Genomic DNA, 25,167 nt, shown 5'->3' on the forward strand with positions numbered 1-25,167 from the left:
AGCCTAAATGAGTCCTTGATGGCTACATGTCATGGGGTAACATATTTGCATAATACCCTCCTACGCTTTACATTGAAAAGTGAATTTGTTTTCTTTTCACTTCTTAGATGAGGCTGCAAAAGTGTTTAATGGTCGGCTCTCATCTAACGTAGGGTGTTTGGCGTCACGTCATACTTGTTTCCAGGCGGAACATTAAAAACCAATCCGATGTTGACTACGGAACAAATCTTAGAACTGCTTCAAATGAATCATTTGAGAATCGTTGAAAAATGAGGTGATATTAAAAGCATATTTTGAGAAAACAAAGATGTTTTTTTGACCTTGCATGCATGTAAACCTACTGTAGGAAACTCCCAAAACAATATTAGGAATATATTAGGAAGGCATAATAGGGGCACTTTAAATACACCCCCCCCCCCCCCCCCAAAAAAAAAAAAAAAAAAAACGAATGTTGGATGCCTCATGCACTTAACTGTCGCAGTTTCAATTACTTAGTAATGGGAGAGGGGCTATTAGACTCTGATTATGAATGAATAAATGAGGCATTTATATAACACTTTATTGTGTATCGCTGTACACCCAAATTATGAATGACAAAATAACCCTATATAATAATTCCTACACCACATGTTTGAGTGCATAGTGCATAAGTACACTAAGTACATAATTAGTGCATAGTGTACAGTGCGTCATTTGGGTAACAGATGTAGTTTAATTATATATATAAATATAGTTAGTTATATTTTTTGGTTTATTGACCAGGGAATGCATGAACTGAATGAATGCATGATACCTTCAATGCAAGGTTTCACATTTTTACTTTAAAAATCCCACTTCTCTGCCAGATCTCAACTGTTTCTCCTAGACTGCAATGAGCTGTTGCCAGCTTCTCAGATGTTTCTCCTGAAAAAAAAATGCAAAAAAAAAAAAAAAGATAATTTTGAGATTCAGAAGATATCAGGTATGTCTGTTTTTAGCAAGGTTATTAATTTATTTAGATTTTGAATTGAAATATTTTATTTTTATATTTTGTTTTCATTTCAATTTACATTAACTTTACTTTTTTCATGTAATTTTTTTTTTTTTTTTTATATGTCTCTATAGTTTTTATTCATTTTTATTTCAGTTTCAGTTTTAGATAATCAAGACAGCCCTACTGAAAATTAAAAATGTTGCCTTGGCAACTAGCTGCTGAAATTAAATATATAACTAGCTGAAATAAAAAAAAAACATTAAGTTTTAGTTAACTATAATAACCCTGGTGTTGAGAATAGCATACCAACATCTTACTATCGCTGCAGTACATAGTATGTACATTTTCCATAGTATGTTTATTTTATATATGCATTGAATATACAACCCAGATTTTCTACTTTATCTTGCCAAGAGCATATTACATAACATGTACATCATAATGCATTGCATTTGACTTGACTTTTCAATTCCAGTGAGATTTAACCTGGAATAATATAAATTGTGCTTTCTTGACTAACAAAACAATATTATTTACAGTTGCAATTACTTGCAATACAGTTGATTACTTGCAATATTGTTTCCCAGTATTATAACTGGATGTCACTCACATGCAAAATAATGAGGTCATGTGACAATAATGTAGCATACTACAGTTTACTTAATGCATTCTGGCACACTTACTAGGGTTAGAAAACAGTATGCAAAACATACTGCACGGTAGTAGTTTTATTGCTGGTCTTCTGTTGTGAATGAAGCCCATCTGAAATGACTTGCCAAAATATTAAAATCTGCAAGTATTAAATTCCTCAAAAGTGCCATTTATAATGTTACAAAATATTTCTATTTCAAATAAAATAAGTTATTTTGACCTTTCGATTCATCAAAGAAACCTGAAAAAAATATATATATCAAGGTTTCCACAAAAATATTTAGCAGCACAAAATTTTTTTAACAATGATAATAATAATTATCAATATTTTTAAGCAGCAAATCAGCATATTACGTAGAATGATTTCTGAAGGATCATGTGACACTGAAGACTGAAAATTCAGCTGCGCATCACAGCAATAAATTACATTTTAAAATATATTAAAATAGTAAAACTGTTATTTTAAATTGTAATAGTATTTCACAATATTACTGTTTTTACTGTATTTTTGATCAAATTAATAGAGCCTCAGTAAGCATAAAAACGTATTCTGTCAAAAAAAAAAACTCCAAACCATTTAAACCGTAGTGTACATTTTTGACAAAAACTGTGTGAGCTAAAATACGCGATGCACATTCATTTAATTCATCTGACGTTCATCAGATGACCACAGCGTCAGAGGTCGCAGCAGAAATACGAACTGTCGTTAGAATCACCAGTGTTGTCTGCAGTAATTATCAGATTAACGAGATCCCACAGAGGAACGAACATCATCTCTGCTTTACAGCTCAGCATTCAGGCATCTGTGGTGTGAAGGACGGTCCGAAACGCTTATTCTTAGAACGTCATGTATGAGCATAATTGCACGTTAGAGACAAGACACGTACTCTTTAACCACTTTTTTAAGTCATTTGACCTTAAAAACATTTTTGGGATTAAACGGGTTAAGACTTCATGACATTTATGATGTCTATGGTACTCACATTGACATAGCTATGCTGGCTACTTAAACTGAATTATTTTTTTTTTTTTATATAAGAAGCAACATTCAGCTTTAAAGTTGTATGAAAACATGTAAATTGCACAAAATGTAGAACTGTAATAACTTTATTAAATTAATTTCTAAATTATAAAAATTATATTTGTTATTGAAATATATTCATTTTGCCAACCCATGGCCTCTCATAACTCGTTTCATAACTGATTTATTTAAACATGAATTAATTAAGACATCACTAAACGGTAAAGTAAAATATAATGAGCATATAGCGTAGTCTAATACTTAGCTAAATGCTCTTCTCTAGACTTAATTTATAGCGCACTAATGCACAGTGGACACTGATGACTTCCTGAGGTAAATGAAATGCTACATGACATTTTGTTTACAATCTGTTTAATTGAGGTCTTCCATGGTTGAAACACTGATTGAGTGATTGCATGAGCTGTTCATTCATGTTTATTTCACGTTAAAACTATTCGTAAAGAGGAGCTGAATCGCACCCCGTGCTGCCGTTTGAACTGAGGCGTTTATACACTGATTTGTTGCGCCACATCAAAAAACACCAAAACAGAATTCATTGTTTTAATTTCCTGAAAAAAGTGCATAATTTGAAAGATAAATCTTACCGAACCGAAAGACCCATACCGATGATTCTCGATACAAATTTGTGTATCGTTACACCCCTAGGATCTGTTATGTTAAATATATAAAGTTTTGCTATGTACAGATCTGTCTTTTGAATTAAAGTGCGCAGTGAACTCTGTTGACAGTATTTTTCACATTTACATAAAAGAAATATATAGTATATAGCAAATCTAAAAAAAGCAGTATTGTACGTCTATATATAAAGTTTGATATTATATCCAACTTTATTTACATACATGCAGTACACATGCAGTTGAAATTGGGTGTATAAGATGGATATATAAGTATTTTCAACTTTATTTATTTTATAGCAAATCTCAACTGCTTGATTGCTTGTATTGTCATAAAGTGTAAACAATATATCATAACAGATATTATAAAAATTAACATGAAACAATGTGTATTGTGAAAAGCACTATACAAATGAATTAATCTTGAAAAAAAAAATGTAATAATTGAAATACTATATTAATACAGTATCCTATAAGTATCAGTGTATTTTTACACATTTTTCCTTAAAAAAAAAAATGAAAAAGGGACTTTAAATGACTTTCTGTAAATATGGATTAACTTAAAGGTGCCATGTGTAAAAAATGGAGGTTAAAATATTTAAAAAATGACCTACACGCATCAAAAGAATGAGAAGAAATAAGGGTGATGATGTCATTAAAAAAAATGTCAAGTTATAGTGCTGCAGAGATATCAACCTTAATTAGCATTAGCATTACTAGCCCTGGCCCGACAGGTGTCGTAAATACCAGTTTCGGCCATGGGAGGCGGTATGCGGGTGACATAACCACCAGCCAACCTGCAACGAATACACGAATAACTCACACGGCTTGTGGGCGTACTTGAACCTGATGTCAATCGTGTGGAAAGTACAGCCCAATACTTCAGGGAAGAGAGCGAAAGGATGGCTGAAGAGACCCCTGCCACAACCACCCGCTACAGAGAAACAACCGCGCTCGGAATCACAAATCAAATTTGTTTTATATGTTTGCGTATTTGTTTTCGGGAAGTTATAACATAGAAATGTATCGAAGGCTGATTGATAAACGTGCTAATGTTAACGATGGCTACCGTAGCTGCGTTTGATAATTAGCTAGCTATAACTTACCCATTTTTTTATATCATAACTAACCTGCACCGTCTAGTCTGTTGGTCTCCGTGTCCTCTTTGCTCCGTGGTTTTTCTGTGCATGAGAAAATTGATGTGTGGCGTGAAAGCGTGTGAAAAGAGTCAATTGCGTGTGTCTCACGGTGAATGCTTGAGAGATGGCAGCTCTGGTTACGTTGGTTGGCGCTAGCTTGGTCAACATCAGCTGTCGGATGTTGACCAATGGTGTTGACAGAATGATGTCTGTCAAATTAATTTAATTCAAAGAATGTGTATATACAACTCAGAATGTAATATGAGCAAAACGAATATGAACATATTCACTGGTAAAGGTGAAGGGGAGTAGCTTGAAGATGTCAAGTTTCAAAATCACTTGACATCACCCAACGTTCCTCTGGAGGCAAAACGTCCTTTTAGGCTTCGGCTATGGCTGTAGGGTTGTTGTGGAGGTAGGGGCGGAGCATAAAGACTATGCTGTTTCTCGTTTGTTACTCTAGAGTAGACCAATTCACTTAATTGAGGCAAACTGCCCCCATCTGGTATGGAATGTGGAGTATGACTTGATTTTTTTTTTTTTTTGCCAGACATGACACATGGCACCTTTAAAAGGTAAATGTTCATAAATATAATTAGGTTGATAATTTTATTTTGACAGGCATATTGCTAAAACAACTTTACAGTGCATTTTGGTTTGATTATAAGTTGGAATTTTAGGAAAAATGTAAAAAGAATTGTAAATAATGTGTAATTAATTTAACTGTAATTTTCTATTCTAGTTCAGAAACAAGCTGGAATTTTAGGGGAAAAAATAACACCAAAATGAAACCATATTTAATGGACCTTCTTGCTCTTATTGAATGAATGAATGAATGACCTCCATACCTTGCTCTGCCAAGTCAATTAAAAACAGTCAGAAAATGTGTTGTCCCATCTTGATTTCTCTTATTTATGCATTTATTTTGTCCCTGTGATTGACCCTAAAAGATGTTTTCAAATATAGCCATTGAACACCACTTTTGAACAGTGAGCAGTCGATCTCACAATGTTGGAGAACATCCTGGGACAAAAACAGGTTTCTGGAATGCTGCTGTTCTGTCCCACTCTAATCACTGCCACTGTAAATCACTCACACGTTTGTTAAAGAACTGTCCCAGCATGCATACTTCACATGTTTCACTTCATCTCTGTGTAATCTTTAATTTCTTGCATTTTTTTGAAGTTTTGGTTTGCAGAATCAGTAAAAGAAGTGCACGCCTGTTAGCTTATTCAGAAAAGAAATGTACTGCTTCATAAATGACAACTATTGTGGGATATAGCCAAAACAGCATTACTTTACAACATTTTCCATTATAATTCTCTATAATTTGTTTAATTTTTAATGTAACTGTAGTAGTGCTGATAAGCTGGAATTTTTTTTTTTTTTTTTTGGGGGGGGGGGTTAAAAAGCATTTTAATGGCAAAATTACACTATATTTAATACACCAAACAAACAAACAAAAAAAAAAAAAAAATCACCTCCATATCTTGCTCTGCTTTATTGTAATCTTCAATTTTTAAATTTATTCATTCATTAGTTTTGATTTTCAAAATGAGCACAAGAGGTGAAAACCTGCTTAAACTTGCTAAAAGGTCATTCAAAATACTAATATATTGCCTCATAAAAGAGACAAATGTGGGATATACAGTAACTAAAACAACATTATATACAGTACACTTTTTAAATTATAATTCTATATATAATGTTTAATTTTCAATGTAATTTTGGTTTAGCAATAAACTAGAAATTGAAGAAAAATGTACAACATTAAAATGTAATGATATTTAGTAAACTTTCTTGCTTTTGTTGTGCAATTAAACAAACAAAATAAAATAATAATATGATTATCTTACTCTGACTCCATGTGATCTTTAATTGCAGATTTTTCCCCTCTAGTTTTAGTTTGCATCATTAAACACCTGTGGACTAAAAGGCAATTCAAAATATAAATACATTTCCTCATAAATGGCAATTATTCTGGGATATAGCTAAAAAAAAACATTTCTGTAGTAACAGTCACTTTAATGATACAATGAATTCCTAAAGTTCCAGCTTGCATTTTATCACTGAACAACATGTTTTATCGAGAAATATGTCAGAATTAAGAAGCAAAATATATGAAAAAACCTTTACATCTATGGCAACAAAAACTGCATAGCCTGTAGTATGTGTATATATATATGGAAGGGTAAATATTGATGCAATCTAAATATTGCTTCCTTTTGTCTGAGTTCCTTGCTTATCTTTTTAATGGCTGAATGATAAGACAGTCTGTTTAATAAAGCAGGTTACATAACACTCAATGCATTCATTCTCTAAAATCATATCATTCAATCACAGCATTATAAATCACACTCCTTTATCAGGAGACAAACAGCAGGCCTTTGAATATTTAACTAAGCATGCAACCATCTAAAAAATTCATGAAATGCTGATACTGATCATTTGCAAAGACGTGCAGATAACTAGTTCACTAAACCAACTAAAGAGAGAAATCCTATAGAATGTGTTTTGCAATGTAATCCTGCTTTAAAACTTGATAAGCTTTTTACACTCATTCATGTTGTATTGTATGTATATGTAAATTGTAAAAATTTATATAATAAAGAAATAGTATTTCAGTATCTTCATTATATTATTTTTTACAATTTCAATAATAATAGCTATTATTAATATTATTATTACAATATGATTTTCATCTTTAAAAACTGTGATTTTAATATTTTATGCAATATACTGTAGTAAAACATGACAAGGCTATGAAAACATAATGCATAATAGGAATGACTCATTGCCGTTCCAAACACCACTGGAGCGACGGCTCATTAAAAGTCAAAAGCTGACTTTCCAAAATATTAATTGTTCTGATTTGTTTTATATATTCATGAAATGCATAGCAAATTAACTGTAAATCACATAGAGGTTATTTGTGCAAAGCGGGGTTCCTTGAAGCTAGTTGCCTGTGTAAATGCTTTGCAGGAACCGGTTGAGAAGTGACTATCACATGGTCTTTTCATTGAAGCGCATGAAGCAGGGCAACACAAAAGAGTCGCAGATCATTAACACACAGCAAGGGTGATGTAGAGCCACGCAGAGGAACAGACGATGGGTGTAAATCAAACTGAGGCTGCTGTCACTGCTACATACTAATATTTTTGCACCCTCTTGATTAAAACAAAACGTAAACACTTCATTCTTTATCAGAAACACAGGATCTGGAACTATAGAATTACTTTTTCATGTTTATGAAAGTTTTTAATTACATATTTAGTGTTTGCAAAGCACCAAGGCATATTAACATTCTGGTTAGTGTAACAAACATGCTCCAAAATAAACAGCTAATGAAAGAAAAGAAGAAAAAACATGTTTTATCAACATTTAAAATGACTATATAATAATAATAAATTATCATAATTAGTAGAGTAGTAGTAACAGTAGCAGTAATTATCATTATTTATTAATTTATCATCATTCACTTAATTAATAAAAAAATAAAAGAAATTCAATACTATTATTATACTGTAAAATCAATTTACTATTATCATTTAACATATGAAAAAATAAATAAACATCACTTTTGCAATAATAATAATATTATACTGTGTTTAATGTAATTATTATTATTATTTAAAATATAAAAATAAACAAATCTAATACTATTGCAATAATGCTGTTCTATAAAATAATACTATTACTATTGTGATCCAAGGAATATTAGACCATACTAAAAATATTAAGAGCAGTATGATAAATTCAGCCTTTCTAGTGTACGGTGGCCAAGAGAGCTCATCGCCAAAAACACCAGCAGTTTACAAAATATCTTTATCAATTTGACAACACATGTGCTGCAAAAACTCACAATGCGACCAAACACTGAAATGCTGCAAATATGCACAAAACACATCGGAAATATTTCGGGGAACCGCAACATGTGACGAACCTGGCTGGGACACACTTATCAATGTCTGCTCTGAAAGGTGGATTTTTGTTTATATTAACTTGACCATATGATTCTTTAGGTTATTTTTTATTTATTTATATATATGTATAGCCTAAATAACCTGACAAAATACACAATTACTGTAACTGTGAAACTTTATATTAGCTGGCTAACTTACTTTTTCAACCTCCCTTATGAAAATGAACCAAAAAAAACATTGTAGTTAAACCATGGCAACCACAAATAAACCATGGTTTTCTGCACTAACCATAGTTTATATATATTTTAACACTCTTTTGCTGCTTTACAACACTGTTAATCATTTATATTCTTCAGAAACTGGTATGAATGATAAATGACAGAAATAGCAGATCACATGATATGAGCACATCATACTAACACAAAAAGAGAGTGGATTGTTCTATTTGAGGCCAATAACAACTTTAAAACCAAAGAGCTGATTAAAATATTTGGCATGAGTTGTCATCAGCCGAGATTAACGCGTCACTTGCACTTCTCTTCCTCACCAGTAGGAGGCATGAGCACTTTAGCAGCCACTTCTCCACTTCTGACTCAGATAAATTTATTTTCTAACAAAACTAAAAACTACACCAGTGTTTTAAATAAATGTGTATTTTATATAAAAATAAATAACTAAATATTAAATGCAAAATGTATGACACAAACTGATAATGCTTGACAGAGTACCTTAATTGATTCGACAGACAGAAACAATCCTGAACTCCTGCAATTTGTTTATAAAACAAACGTATGCCACATTTAAATGCATCACACAATCATGGAGTTAATAAAGTAACGTGAAATGAGACCAGTCACTTCTCGCTCTGAACGCCAGCAGTTGTTTTGCTGACATATGCATATTTCAGACAGTACAGTAGGCTACACTGTTACTGTACCGCGTTAAAGAGTGTCCCTGCGAGCCGAAAGATTGTACTTCAGTGTCGCATTAGAATGCGTTTGGGTGTACGGTCATGTGATGTGTTACCTGCTTCTGCTCGGTGCTCCTGCTCTCTCCACCATCGCTCAACGCTGCCGGTAACCGTGTGCACGCGCCGCTCCTGCTGCTGCTCACAGCGCGACGTCACGACACCGAGCCGCGCGCGCGGACGCGATGTGCTGTGATGTGCAAGACTGAAGAAAGAATGAAAGAAACAAAAGAACTACAAGATGGCAAGAGGTAGACACTGGAGAAAGATGAAGGAAATGCGAGAAAAAAGTCAGAAGAAAATAAAAAAATGACCATGCAGAATGAAACCATGGTGAAGATGGAAGACATATGAAAATAAAGCAAGAACATACATGTAAAGAGTTAATGATGAAGAAACAGCAAGAAATAGAAAATACAAAGAAAAGGAAATGCTAGAAAATAAAAATAAAACTGCAAGATGGACAAAATGCAGAAGAAAATAAAGATGAAATAAAGATGACAAAAGTAAGAAAAAGATGAAGAAAATACAATAGAGATGAAAAGCGAAGATTGGAAAGAGATTAAGAAAAAGCTGGAAATAAACATGCCTCTAAAATAATTAAATAAGGAAAAAATTAAATGAAAAATGAACATGCAGCTAAAATGATTCAAGAAAGATCAAGAAAAAGAATATGTGAGAAACAGAAGAAAAAAAAATTGAAACCCAAGAACATGACTGAAAGATGCAAAAATAAACAAGCGTTTATTCCTATGTGCAAGTCTGAAAAAAGAAGAAAAAAAAGAAAACTGAATTCAAACACACAGAGAAAAAGCATTAAAATCAAACTAAAATGAAAACAAAAATATCAAGAAAAGAAAAGAATATAATTTATGATTCAAGTAGAGGACAACATGGCTCCATGTAGCATTTATTTATTTGTGTATGTATTTATTTCCTTTGAAATTTAGATTTCACACAGCTACATTATTAATGCAATTGCATTCTTATCACTGTGTGAACAGTGTGTGAACAGATCTTTTTTTTTTTTTTAATTGTAAAAACTTTTTCTTTAGTGAGACTTTAGCCAATGAATCTACTGATAGAGAGGACTTGTGTTTCTCCATTCAGCTGAATTAAACCTTTATTCATGAGAAACTGACCAGAACCTCCACAGAACAGAAGAAAAGAGATCAAACAAACATCACTGAAGAAACTCATTCTTCCAGGAACGTCTCTGTGTCCTGTAACAGCTGGATGACGCACAAATAAATAAAGGTGACAGAGTCAAGCCAGTGTCAGCTTGCAGTAATTGTTCACTGAAAGTAAATGCAACTCCTGTGTAGTTCACAACACGCTTGAAATGAGCCATATTACACTGACATCATCACAGAAAACTGATTTTGAATCAGACCCAAATGACAAAAAAATAACACAATTAGAGCAAGCAAACTTTAAAAGTCTTTAATAGAGAAAAGAGAGGAGTTGAGTTCATACAGAGACAATTCATATAATACAGCAGTATTCTCCTCAGAATGAAGGAAAAGCCCAGTGTTTTCTGTCATAACTACAGCTTTGATTAATTATTTGTGTAGGCTCCAGAAACCTGCTCGATGTCATAACGTATTATTTTAACATATTATAGGTGCAGCCCATTATTATCTGTGATAAACTGTGTACTAATATTTGGCAAGAGAATAAAGGATGGATTACCATTACTGAAGACATTTCAGTACCATTTTTCATTGGCTAATAATTATATAAATTAAATCTACACCTTATAATTTATAGGGGGAAAAATACTTTGGAATAGATCATTTTCTTTCACATCTGCATATATACAAATTTCAAAATGTAATTCAAAAGTCACAAAACAACCCGAAAATATTCATTTTAAAGTATGATAACGTTAATAGGAACTCTGTTACAATTATTAAGAGGGGAAAAAAAGTGTAGCATGTATGAAGGGAAACAACTGCCAGGAATTGTCCAAATGAAGAATAAATTAAAAGGAATCCACAACTGTAGTTAGTCTCTATGTATCTGCTACACATCAGAAAAAGCCAAATCTAATAATTGTCCTCCAAAAAAGTCAATATATATATATATATATATATATATATATATATATATATATATATATATATATATATATATATATATATATATATATATATATATATATATATATATATATATATATATATATATATCTTTTATATTTAAATATGTTGCATGGTCACTATGAACTTGTTGAAAAAATGTTGAAAGTCTTTTGATTTGTGAGAAAACGAAAAATCATGATGTTCTAAATTTGGCAAAAAAATGAAATAAAATAAATAATAATAATAATCTGGAGAATGAGTGACGCTGGAATTCCTTCAATGAAGGCACATTTCATTCTTCCACTGAATGAAAGACTTCAGATATTCCCTTCAATGTGGCAGATGGCGCTACAGATGCTTCAAACCCCTGTGCAGAAAACAAAAAAGTACACTTTAGAAAATATTCATTGCAGACTGTCAGTTATTAATGCAGTGTTAAAGCACACAAAGGACCTTTAAAATAAAGGTTACTATTTTATCAGGGTTTGTAAGCGCTCCCATCATGTTTTTATGCTCATTTTTAAATATTGCATCAGAAACGAGTGATGGAAACAGCCAATTTAGTTTTTTGTTTGGGGTGGGGGGGGGGGGGGGTGTCCCTTAATTGGCAAAGGAGTTTTTACACTCACTTGAGGTGTTTTTTGACTTGTGCAAAAACAAAAACAAAATTACTGCTGGGCAGCGATTATTTAATTATTTATTTTTAATCACAATTGTCTGTGATTAATTGCAATTAATCACATAGTTATACACAAAATAATAATGTATTCAAAAATAGTGTATTGTGCACTTTTTCATTTAAAAGCACTGTTTTATGAACAAAAGTGCAAGAACATTTGGTTCGCAAACACTTTAAACAAATAAGGTGTTTTTACAGCAGTTTTCCTTTTACATAGAAGTTGTTCAAATATTTCTTGTAAATCTTAACTTATAACATTAATGCAATTAAATTAAAAACAAGATATTGGTCAGTGCCAGGACATGGCAGTATAAAAATTAATATATTTTATAGATTGTTAAAGTAAAAGATGCTCATAGTCCAGATCCTTGATCATAACATTATTACAGGCACCTTCCTATTAGAGACCTGCACGATCACGGCACCCATCGCAGCAGAGTGCGTTCGTTTGACCCTGTTCAGCAGTCCCTGGTTCGGTTGGAAGAGGTGGGCAAGAGCGTGGTTCAGTTATATATAGATCAGTGAGTGAGAGCACTAACCGCACTGGAGCACAGATCTTCTGATGCGTGCTGCATGATTGTGTGAATATTTATGAGCAGCAAAAGTGATAGATCTGTAGAGCAATATATTGTGAGAGGGCCGTGTGTTACTGTGTCCCATACAACTCAAAATAATAAACCATAAAGTGAACAAAACAATGCACTCCACTGTGTTGAGCGAGACCGCTTCTCTGCTGTCTTCATGTGCTATCAGAAACTTCCTATTTCCAATTTAACTTAATAAAGTCATGATTATGAGCTTGTTGCATTCTTTACTGTTAAAAATAACAGTGGACAGTGGTTTGTGAATGTTGATGCATAGCCTAAATAATTTGATCGAGAGCATCCCCTCCTGTGACCATGATTTATCTGTATGTGTATTCAGAGCCAGTGAGCAGCGGACTTTCATAATAATAAAAAAAAACTGTGTTAACGTGCAATAAAATTATTATTGCCGTTAATCAATTAATGTGTTAACACGATAATAACGCGTTAACTTGCCTAGCTCTAAAAAATATATAATAATCATGCGAATAATAGGAGATGGAAATGTTTTTGCAGAATAAACTGTGATGTGAAGTGACTAATCGGCTATTGCCACTTGCCCTGTTTTATTAACTGTTGGTGGTTACCACCATCATCCACTCAAACAACGTGATGGAAATGCACCTAATTCGCATTTGGTTTAGTTTTTTTCCTTATTTCCTTATATGCTGGTTAGATCTAGAGTTAGATTCACTCACTGGTGACGGTTGAGTATTTCCAATCTTACATGTTCCCATGCCTCTGTCTCGGTTGGAGCTCGGCGCTGGGTCGCTGTGGCCTGCTGTTTGTGACAGGGCCTCTCCGGATCTCTCTGAGCATCCTTCTCCAACGTCTGTCACCTGTGGTCCACAGGGGGGAAGAAAACACACAATACACACTCTCTCATTGAGGGCTGAGGATGATGCACACTAGGCAGGGCACAAAGTCCGTGAAAAAAGACACTGCTGCTTCTGCGTCACGCACATAAATCACTTTAAAAAAACACATAGATGTTCCACTGTAGCCCCAGTGACACTGTGACACTCACACAAACATCAGACAAACTAAACTCACTCACACACAGACACATGCATGCGTGTTAAATACTGGATTAGTGTAAATACCAGTGCACATTCCAGTGATATGATTATTGCATCAGCATAGTGAAAAGCATGTGTTCTTGCACAAAAAAAAAAAAAAAAAAAAAAAAAAATTCCAGAAAGGAACAGAATAAAGGTTTGACACATTTGTAAAATTATGTTTACTAATCTACACTCAAAAATGGCATGTTCATGCTGCAAGATGCTGAAAAAAAACATCAAAGACATATGCAACTGCCTGTTTAAATAGACCAATAATTTAAGAAATGATTCTGCTCTATTTTCAAGTAAATCAACTGTGAATTATAACTGAAAATAATAAGAATCAGAAAAAGTAAAACATTTAAATGCATTACAGCAAATCTGGGTGGAAAAATGTTTCATTCTCAAAAAAAAAAAAAAAATACACACATACATACACACACACACAAAATATATTTTTAGGAGGTTGTACTCACCGTGCTGGCCGATGGCTCAGGGTAATCTGTAACAGATCTTTGTTTTGTGAGGAGATGAGTGTGTGGTGACTGTCTCAGAGGATGATGGGAAAGAGACTCGGACCGTTTCACGGCAGAAGACACGGCTTGAGCGAAGCGCAAGGACAATGAGGACGAGTGCGGTTTGGGTGCGTTGAAGCTTCTCAACCTCTGTAGACTCAGCGAAGGCGTGGGGTTAGTGGGAAGACTCTTCTGACGGGACAGTACAGATGACAGTGGGAATTTGGGAGCTTCGGGTAGAGGTACATCTACCTCTGCATTTTGAGGTGCATCACTCGCTCCTGCGTTCTCCTCATCTTCCCACTGGACCGGTGGCGGTGGAGGAGGGAAGCCGTCCAGTTCTGCAAACACATCTGATTGCGGGCTGCTTGTGGTTTCTTTCGGCCGGGCTGCAGGACTGCTACAGCAACTGCTGCTATTACTGCCGACACTCGCTTGGCGAACAGCCGCGGAGGCGACGAAATCCCCAGGTGTGCGTTTGTGCTTGGGCAGACGGAAAGAAGCTGGTTTGGGTCTTGTTGCAGGTGGAACTTTCTTGTTTTTGATTTTGGATTCAGTTCCTTCTACGTTTGATGAAACGGTAGCTGGAGGTGAAGTACAAGGCCTAGTTTGCTCAAATACGTTCTGATGGCCGTTAACAGAAACTGTACCATTGGAGACAGTCTTTGTTTCAGGTTTGAAGTCTAAATTGGGCTCCAAAGTCAACTCCACTTCAAAGAAGCGCAACTTTTCGAGAGACTTCTGAGGCACGATGGTGTAGGTGGTCATGCCTACTTTGGGAATGTATTCACGGGTGAGCTCATTGGATGGTTTGGGTTTGGTTTCTACAATATACTGTACGCTACTTGCTTTAGAGGTTGGTGTAGATGTCAGATCCCAGGTTGCATGGATCGCAGGCGAATGTGGCTTAGGAACACGCAGCTTTTCTGTGGAAGTGGCCATGTCTCTTTTTAGTCCCGTTGTGGATGCTGATGGAGCTGTGGAGGGTTCAGTGCATGAGCCTGATGTCTCAAAGGGTTTCTGGGGTCCTGTCTGCATTTGCGTCTCGGTGTGAGCGAAGCGGACCGAACTTGGGACGATTTTTGGTATTTGGTGTTCACGGCTGAGCTCCGTGTTGGAATCAAAGCCCTGCGCTTGCAAGTCCGTGTGCAACGTCTGGATGCCACATTCGGAGGATTGAAGCTTGTTGCACACAGATGCAGGCTTCTCTGCGGTGCTCACAAAAACCTCCTCCAGAACACGGCACGTTTCCGAAGACTTAATCACCTCTTCTGTCTTTTCCACCGGGGGCTCTAGAGAAAGAGAGAATAAAGTCATGCATCAAGCCTTTCATTTTGTCAATAGAGTTTTACTGTAAATATATCTTCACTCCACATCAAACAAGGCTTTCTGATGGTGTCATAACTGACTTTTAATGAGGATCATGTCATGAGGAATCAAACTTTCCGGTTTGATCTTATGAGATTTAGGAGCTCACTGAACTACTGTAAGTTTCCGAACTCAAACAAAACATTTATTATAACTGAGCTGCAAAAATGACTCATACGTATGAATAACAACTGCATAAAGTAGAGTAAAGTGTAACACTGAGTAAAGACCCGAGGTGCTGAAGGATCTCACCCTTGGGTCGAATCTTACCTATGTCTTCTGATGGGATTCGAGAGCTTGTGGCCTGCTCCGACTTGATCTCTCCATTCACTGTGGCTTCTGCTCCACTGTCAAGGGTAAAAAACATGCAAAGGTTAAAAACCACATAGAAAAATGCATTTAATAAAATACATACAATAAAAAAACATTTACATACATTTATAAAAATGAACCGAAATCTCCCCGATCCATCAATGAGAGCATCTCAGGCATTTCTAAGCAGATTTGGCTCTTGCTGTGGTTCACATACTAGTATAATTTTTATTAATATAACTAAGTTTCACCATGTATTTTATTTAATATCGGATTTATTTCAAGCTTTAAAAAATTATATTTAATAATAGTGTTTTTGATTTTGTCTTAACAATAACAGTGTTCCTGTAGCTCAATAGGTTGGGGGTTCGATTCCCCAACACATGATAGATACAAATGGATAGCATGAATGCACTGTAAGTTGCTTTGGATAAAAGCATCAGCTAAATGCATTAATTTAATTTAATTTAACAATAGCCATATTAAGGTTTCTGACAGGTTTCCAAGCATTGCATGAATGCTCTGAATGGTATCTATGAGTTGTTAGGGTAGTTGCAAATATTGTTGCTCTCAGATTTTTTGACCTGTATAAAATTGAACACTACTGTACATACTCAGTATCTGGGGACAGGTCACATGACGGATTGTCTCTGGCCATCTCGCTCTCCTTAACCTCTGAATCCTGAGAGGGAGTTGCTGTCCCAGCTCGGCCGGAGTCCAGAGAGATGTCAGCGGACAGGTTGAGGCTGCTGTCTTCATCCTCCTTCTCCTTCACAGCAGACACCTGACCTTCGGCACTCCCAGTCATCTCTTCCTGTTCCCTGATCTCCTCCAGAGGAGATGCCAACACTGGTTCTGCAGTGTAAAATCATGAGAAATGCATGAAGTCAAATGCTTAAATACTGCAAAGTGCAGCTCAATCCTTTGAGCTCTTTACTGTATCCCAAAAAACAGTAATGCAGGGGTTTCCACATCGAATTGAAGTGATTCCCATTTCAGCTGATAGAGAGAGAGAGAGAGGTCTGGCATTTGCAGCATTAATATGGATTCTCTGCACCTCAGACTGAGCGAGTGCTGATAATTAAGACGTCTCGCTTCTCTCGGCTGATTCAGCTCTTCAATCGCCCTCTCTGGAGACCAGCGAGATGAAGAAACATCCAGAGAGCTGTCTCTGGGATCTCTCTCAAACATTTAGATTCAAAGCCCTTCTGTAGCTGCTCTTTTTATCTCTGCTCTACTCTGAGCTCTTACTTGTGTGACTTTTGGCTCTTCATTTATTTACTTTCTCAGTCTCTATCAGTGAAGTTATTAGGCCTTATCAGCCAATCAGTGTTGACTCGATCCTGCATTGGGAACAGCTTTGTGACTTTCTACTCTTCTTGCTTTTTACTTCACAGAAATCCCACCTCTTAAGAAAACAACGTCTGTTTATGAGTGCTTTAGAGAGAGATAAAGCATATATATTTACTCGACAAATGTGGAATGCAGGTGAGCTGTATAGAACAAAAATATGCAATGCTTCATTGATTGCAGCAGGACCGGTTTTGTTGCATCGCTCGCTTCAAGCACAGACGGGGTCTAAAGTGAAACTTGATTCAGAGATTTCATTTGTTTTCTACAAAATGTAATGGTTAAGATGAAGAGTGTAGTCATGTCAACAAGACGAAGACAGCAACGATGAGACGAGAAAAAGATGAAGAACATTATGGGGCACCAGGTCATTGCAATCTTTTAAAAATGCAACAAAAAGAATAGAACTGACCCAAAGAGAGGTGATTTGTATGACAAATGAGAAAAGTTTAAATGCTGTAAAAGCAAACTAAATTAGTTGCATACTGTAAATGAAAATAAAATAAGATAAAAAAAACATGTAAAAAGCAGAAATGCTACAGATGGATGGACATCACATAGATACACACTACTGTGAGCGACACAGAAAACAGCAGTTTATTACTAAACAATTAAATGTCTCCTTGCTCATAATCATTACTTTAACCTTTGTGGCAAGCTTTATGTGTGCGGTCATAACGCTTATTATCCTGTAGGCTATAGTCCATTTAAGTAATTAAATTAATATTAAGGGGCGACACATTTTCTACTTTTAAAAAATGCGGGCAGGAAGCGGGTCGGGTGCAATATTGTCTTTTTCTTTGCTTTTTTTCGGTCCAAGTTGCAGGCGGGTTAGTTGAAAACATCGGTCAGGTGCTGGTTGTTTATACACTGGCCCGAGCATCACTGGTAGATATCCATTAAATAAGGTATCTATTAGCATAATCACATCTCTGAGATGGTAAAACAAATAAATTAAATCAGGAGAAGCAGTAATGTGTCTGTTTAACCACTAGGCGGAGTCAAAGCATACAGAAAATCACTGCCAACAAACACTGGCCCCTCTGCACTGTCCCCAAATGCCCACCAACACCTCTCCTGTTCAATGTACAGCCGCTGTGCTCATTCAAGCCCTCTCAATCCTCTAAATAATGAAATAATAACTCTAAATAATTCTCTAAACTCTAAATAATAACTTACTTTCTTCCCTTTTCCACCTACAGCCACCAGATTACTGTACACGAGACATGATGAAATAACCAAAATATGCAATGCTTGTTGATGCAATTTTTTTTCTAAGGAGTAAACATTCTCATTCAATAAATAAACTAATATTATTTTAAGAGGATGAAAAAGTTTATGCTTCATTGTTATTACAACTAGGGCGGTTGTAGTAAAAGTTTCTAAAGGGGTTTTGGCTACCTTTATGTTTTCTAAATAAATGAAACTAAACAAATATAACCTAATAAAATCAAATCTAATATAAAAAAGCAATTTTCTAATTTCTGCACTATTTTTATAAAGGCCCTGATGGTGAGCACAAGGGTACTCTTTGGAGGTTTCTTCAGACCGACCTGTCATGTCTTTATCTTGTGTGGTTTCTTTAAGAGGGGCTGCGCTGCTGGAGGTGGGGGGCGGAGGGGCCTTTCGCTTGGTGGACTTCTTGAAGGACGACTCTGTCGAGGATCCCCGGCTCAAAGGAGCCATATTCTGTGGGACAGTGACACATATGACATATAATTCCAAATATTTGGCTGTGGGAGACATAACCACATTCTCAGATGACAAGGTGATGAAATGGCTCAACCCAGCGCCGAGTTTACGTAGAAACAAAACAAATACTGTGAAAGCAAGGTTTAACCGCTCATTGTATTCACTGTGTGCCGTTTATACGTAGATTCAGATGTGCTCTTTGAACTCAGCTCATGAAACGACAGGTCACAAAGTCTTGTTTGATTTGCTTTTCTTTAAAAGACTTACATGACAATGAAGGCTCCCTTACAGTGGCACCAAAGAGTAACCACACATTCAAATCTACTGCATGAATGTCACTACATTTATATTTATATACATATACACGTATAATTTGTTTTATAGAATTCTTTTTTTTTATTACAAATTTTAAAAAGTGGCAAAAAGTCAATTTTTCTTTAAAATTAAGATAATGAAGGCTTCTTTACATTGGCTTCAAAGAGTGTTTGGAAACCTAAACCACACTGAATGTCACTAAAAACCACCAAAACACCAGATGACCGTCATTAAGGTCATAAAGCAAAAATGTTGATGAAGGTGAGCAGGGTATATTATTATAATTTAAAATCAACCAACAAACTTTTTTCTGAAATCATTGGTTAGAACAGTGTGATGTGGTCTTTCTTGCATTCACTTGCTTTAATATATTGTTTGTCATGCGATGCATTTATACATTTTTACATGACATTTTACAGTTTTTATAACAAACTAGATTTTGTTTTTAGAAGCTATAACATACAGGGCCGTCCATATCTGACGTGGGGCCCGGTGTGAAGTAGGGAGTTTTTTTATATATATATTGTTTTGTAAAAATCTAATGGTTGCATTACTTATCCTCTGTTCCCTGGTTGAGGGAATGAAGAAATTATGTCAACACTGATGTTCGGGACCTCACAAGAGAGCCCCAATCACCTCTTAGCATTACTCTTGTGGCCAATGACTATTGGTGAGTGGAATTTGCATGCCAAGACCCTCCTCGTAGATACGGTTATATTGAACGCTTGAAAGCTTGAACGGGACACAGCAACACAAGGCCTGGATCTTCCTCCACCAGGGTCAGTGCTTGCAAGTTCACCACCGGAGCCCGAAAGGGAGTAATGGGAACATAACCAGGCTCAGGACATGGAGGCGAGGTCACGTCCAACCTGATGCTCTTGCCCGTCAACTGATCTCGGCATGCTTACGGCCCAGACACATGAGAAAGTGATCATGCAGAGTCATCAGAGGTGAGGAAACTACCGCACCCAGAAGCACAGGCTCAGAAGGGCACCTCCAAAGACACTCATGACAATACAAGCTGATCTGTACATCTGCAGGGGCGAACACACCACTGAATGCACCATAGAAAAGACAGCAGAAAAGGTCTGAATGTACGGGGAGGGGCTTTCCATGCAAATTCCACTCAGCATTAATCATTGGCCATTTCTTGTAATGCTCAGAGGTGATTGGGGCTCCCAAGTGAGACCCCTAATGTCAGTGTTGACATAATGTTGAATGTGAGTGAAAGGGAACTATAATATAATGCAATACAACATAATATAAATGTATAATTGCTCTCATAGCAAAACTTCACCCATATTCAACAGGTGCTCTGAATAATAGAGGTTTCAACAGATGTTTCAGTGATCAATAATAACTCATATACCCTATGCATGCTTACATATACTTTGTTATACATAAAATGCTGTTGATCAATTCATTCATTTCAATTATGCAATAAATGAGCTTTGTGTCTGTGGATGACAATGTACTTGTGCCACAATTTTGACCCCGGAAAATACAGAAATTGCTGGAGAACATCAGTGTGTTTGATTAGTGATTAAGGAACAGTGCAGAATCCTTATTTCTTTGCTTTGCTTTTTTAAAAATCCCAAATCCTCATTTACATGAAAGAAATCCCAGATTTCCTAGTAAATATTAACTGAATCCCAGAAGAGTGCTACATACCTGGTTGCCATCGTGATGCGTGGTGGTTTGACTATTGCAGTGGTGATGACCGAGGTCGGTAGGCATGCTCTGTGACATCATGCTCGGCGGCAACGGAGCTCGTCTCTTCTTTGGCATGTTGGAGGGCATGGTATTGCAATCGTATGTAATGGGTGAATGCATGCTGAAGGAACTCATGCTGACCGGCCTCTGCTTCCTTTGCACGGGAGACCCCGGTGCACTCACGGTCATATACTTTAACAACAGACAGCCAATCACAATCCAGCACACTCCCAACAAGTGCCATCAACGAGCCAATCACAAGTTAGTAAAATCTTTAGCAATTTGCATAAAACAAATACGACCAGATAATGTTTACAAAGAAGAGAGAAGAAGAAAAAAACATGTCTTTGACCTTATCCTAACATCACTAGAAAATCTCCAAGCATGTCATCGTTCTCTGTTATAGACAGACAAATAGGATTTCATAACTAACCTTTTCGGATTGCTTCTTACTTCCTTTCCTAAATAAGCTGAATCGTTTCTTTTCTTTCTCCCTCTGGATTTTCTCTTTCCCATGAAGATATATTTCTGAGATTAAATGTAAAGTTTAGTTACTTTAGTTTAGTTAGACATCTGTAACTTCATACTGAAAGTAAGTTCTTGCAAAAATTAACAATATTTTAAGGAATAATTTATTTTTTGGCAAAAAATAAATAAAAAAATAACAGGAATGACATGAGGGTTAATAAATAATGAAATAACTTTCAAATAAATTTATAAAAGTATTTACATTTTTTGTTATAAAATGGAAATTTTATATATTTCACATCACTTACCTGAGCCAGATGGAGATGGAGGCAGACTTACTGGACTAAAAGGACTTACAGGGCTTATAACTGCAAGAAAAATCACACAGTGTAATGCAAATGTTTTGCAGAGTATCTCAATGTGACCTTATGAAAACCGGTCCTGCAAGATTTCATAAGAGTCATTTTAATGTACTTAGTATAAACACACACTGTGTTCTGACCTTTGGTGTCTCTTGCATACACTTCCCTCAGGCCAAAATCATTGAGCGAGCCACTCAGGTCCAAAGTGTCTTCTGAGTGGACATTTCTTAATAAAACTGTGGTCTGCAGGTCAAATTCACATTTCTCGCAGATCGCTGGAAGTAGTTCTTGAAGAGGAACCCGAGGACTCACCCTGAGAATGGCTTTCTGGGTCTTCTTGTAGTTGATCACTAATCGTACGGTTGCCTGAAAGAGAGAAGAGAAGGAAAGTAAAGAGTACAGCAAGATCGTGTGGGGTTCTGTTTCAAAAACTAGTGAGATGTCATTGTAGGGAGTGTTTGAAAGGATCACGGGTGTGTTTCTGAAATTGTATGAAGGCTGTTGCAAAAGGCAGTGTAGTACGCATGATTATGCTGTCAATTAAGAAAACTAACTTTGGGTAAATTCCATCACATGCAACCTTTGTGAAGAAGACAATCCCAGGATGCACTGCAACAAATTATAACCAGGGTTATCACTGTTAACTAACTAACTTTAATAAAAAATAAAAAAAAAAACAGTTAATTGATATAAGGCTGAAACATTTATGAAAATAGAAAAATATATATACATACATACAAAAATATTAAAAGGAAAAAATGGGGAGGGGTAACAAATATATGACATGAAAAAAAAAAACAGAGAAAATAAAAAATAGAAAAGAGAACTAAGTTTAAGTTGAAGCACTAAAATAAAAAAATAAATAAAAAACCTGAAATAAAAATACAAGAAGCCTAAATGGTACATTTATAAGCACAACGAAATAAAAAGGCACACATCAAACCTACTAAAACTGATATGAAAACAGAAAATATATAAGTAAAAGCTAATAATTTTATTAAAAACTATAATAACACTATATTTAAACATTTATATATTTTTATATTATAACTACACTCCAAAAAAGTAAAAAGTTCAATTGTATGATCTTATATTAAAACTTTTATTAGTTTTAGTAGTAAAATTAGTGTGATTAGTAGTTTATTAGCAGTACAAATTATATATATATTTATAACAAAAAAAAGTTAATTATAAATATTTATACATTAATTTCTTTAACAATAATAATATCAACTATTTTGTATGCTCTGCCTTTTTACTCTTGTTAAAATAATATTATGTTGTTATCTTTGTAACATACTTATGCTAAAGTCTACTACAGTTAACCATTGGTCAAATCTCCAGTGCACTTCACATGAGAAGCACTATTTGTCTAATGCACCTCTGCCTACGCTCTGCGTTACGAATTGGTCTCTTACGAGGTTTCGTTCAGTAGCATGCTGTCATATTTAGGCTGTAGATGGCAGGATGGTTTTAGAACAGAGCTGTTATGTTTTTTATTTTGGTGTAACATGATATTGTTTGTCATTTGTTATGATGTGTATTGTTAGTATGGTACAGCCATGCTCCACTGCTTTGAGACAGTACTTCAGGCTCGTCTCACAGGGTATGGATCAGCTCATGAATAAATGAACAAATACGCTTTAAGATTTACAGAAACTTTTCAGCTTAACATCAGCATCCAAATGGATCATATTTATTGAATTCAATGTCATGCTTGTATTTCTCTAATCACTATATTTATACTATTGCTGAAATATATAGTATGTCTACTGTGCTCAATTAAATTTTATTTCTGTATTTTCTTCATAATAATAATTTTACTAGTGCTGATGTATGTGTGCTATGCAAGATATTTTTATTTTCGGTAAATATTTTTTTTTTCATATTTATGAATTTAGTTTATTATTAGTAATAATGATAATGTTTAATGTTTCTGAAGTATATGGTCTATGCACTGTGTGCTCAATATGCTAATTTATATTTTCTGAAATGTGCAGTATACAAGAATGTGCACTTATGATTTCATATTTGATGAACTTTTTGTACTTGATGAACTAAATTTTGTAGCACTGAGAAGCTGCTTTGACACAACCTGTATTGCATAAAGAGCTGCATAGATAAACGTAACTCGATTTGAACCGTGTTGAATTATATATTTAAGTTAGTTGTACATGAGAGTACCTCGGGCATCTGCGGCCCTGTCTTGATGTTTTTGTCCTCCATGCCTTTGGGTTTTAGCAGGATCTTCTCAGCCTCTAGGGCTCCGATGAGGGCGTTGGGTTTGAACTTCACTTGGTTCCTGTTGGTGGTGATGAGCTCTATGGTGTGGCCAGACGGGTTCAGGTGGTACTTTGCACAAAGCATGACCAGCAGGTCCATCATGGGCTTGCTGAAAAACAGCAGAGCAAAAATGATCAATCGATGACAAGGAAACCATTTTTGTTGAACCTTTTTCCTGTAAGACACAAGCATCTGTGTTTCAAAAAGTTGTGAAAGATCTTTTCCATTATATTTGGTTGATCTAAAGCCCCGGGAAACATGTGACTTTTTGCAAATGTCAGTTAACAACACAAGCTTTGCTATCTGTGAAGCATTTAGGATTTGCATGAACGATATTTTGCTGCAGGGGTTTTCAATGCACGTCAAGGAAATAAACGCTTTTGCACTTGATTGTCTTTCAAGTGTTCATGACAGCAACAATACAGTATGAACACAAAAGTGAAATTCAGAAGAAATTGTGCAAGCCTTTCTTCCCTATGACAAGATTCTTTTGGTTTTCCATGGAAATGCAGACGGGTTTGCTGTAAATAATGAGTAAGTACGTTTTATTTTTGCATGAACTATTCCCCTAATATTGCATTAAGTTTTTTCAAAGTATAAAAGAACAATGAGGATCATGTCTAGTGTGGTTTCTTATCCACTTGACTCCCACTACCTCATACACGCTTGACACATTGCATACTGAAACTGTGGAAAATCCTTTCAAGACACAAAGCTTTCCAGCTGCTTTTGGAATTTTGGGATCGGAGAAGCTTTTGGAAACACACAGACAAAAATTTCATCACGATTAGTGGGAAGTGTCACAAATGTGGAATAGCAGGTGAAGAATTTGATTATTAATCCTATATTGAATTTGGTTTCAGTTTTAGCATGAAGGGGGCAATAACGTTGAACTCAGGAAAATCAGGTTTCATTTACAGGTGTTCAGGATCAGAGAACCTGAATAAATCGCTGATTAAATAGAGATGACACATTGTCTGAAATCTGAGATCAGGCTTAAACCAAGAAAAAGAAACACAGTCAAAGCAGAATGGTGCAGTCTCATTTTTAAAAGATAAATATGTATATTTTA

General features: G+C 35.4%; 2 protein-coding genes and 1 long non-coding RNA gene across 7 annotated transcripts in view; all 3 read right to left on the reverse strand.

Moving 5' to 3' along the window:
- LOC128020287 (growth factor receptor-bound protein 14-like) overlaps positions 1–9,505 on the reverse strand; it is a 66,536-nt gene extending 57,031 nt beyond the window's left edge. The window contains exons 1-2 of one of the 2 annotated variants that reach the window (XM_052607128.1): positions 9,369–9,484; positions 6,276–6,348 (exon numbers count right to left, since the gene is read on the reverse strand). The gene's annotated coding sequence lies outside the window, so the exon portion shown is untranslated. Of the gene's footprint in view, positions 1–6,275; positions 6,349–9,368 lie in introns of both variants that reach the window. The other variant, XM_052607129.1, reaches the window with a different exon arrangement.
- Positions 9,506–11,464: 1,959 nt separating this feature from the next.
- Positions 11,465–25,167, reverse strand: part of LOC128020281 (cordon-bleu protein-like 1) — a 41,608-nt gene continuing 27,905 nt past the window's right edge. For 3 of the 4 annotated variants that reach the window (XM_052607118.1, XM_052607119.1, XM_052607121.1), the window contains 11 exons: positions 23,997–24,204; positions 21,953–22,178; positions 21,759–21,818; positions 21,416–21,510; positions 20,941–21,174; positions 18,816–18,951; positions 16,527–16,767; positions 15,871–15,947; positions 14,194–15,524; positions 13,355–13,495; positions 11,465–11,760 (listed from right to left, as the gene is read on the reverse strand). In XM_052607118.1, coding sequence (XP_052463078.1) covers positions 11,686–11,760; positions 13,355–13,495; positions 14,194–15,524; positions 15,871–15,947; positions 16,527–16,767; positions 18,816–18,951; positions 20,941–21,174; positions 21,416–21,510; positions 21,759–21,818; positions 21,953–22,178; positions 23,997–24,204 — 2,824 coding nt within the window. In that variant the 3' untranslated portion in view covers positions 11,465–11,685. The remainder of the gene's footprint in view (positions 11,761–13,354; positions 13,496–14,193; positions 15,525–15,870; positions 15,948–16,526; positions 16,768–18,815; positions 18,952–20,940; positions 21,175–21,415; positions 21,511–21,758; positions 21,819–21,952; positions 22,179–23,996; positions 24,205–25,167) is intronic. The other variant, XM_052607120.1, reaches the window with a different exon arrangement.
- Positions 11,980–13,350, reverse strand: LOC128020295 (uncharacterized). Its single transcript, XR_008185333.1, has 2 exons — positions 13,213–13,350; positions 11,980–13,178 (listed from the first exon to the last, which is right to left on the reverse strand). It is a non-coding gene; the product is annotated as an uncharacterized LOC128020295 (long non-coding RNA).

This window comes from Carassius gibelio, chromosome A9, assembly GCF_023724105.1.
Source record: "Carassius gibelio isolate Cgi1373 ecotype wild population from Czech Republic chromosome A9, carGib1.2-hapl.c, whole genome shotgun sequence".
NCBI classification, from domain to species: Eukaryota; Metazoa; Chordata; class Actinopteri; order Cypriniformes; family Cyprinidae; genus Carassius; species Carassius gibelio.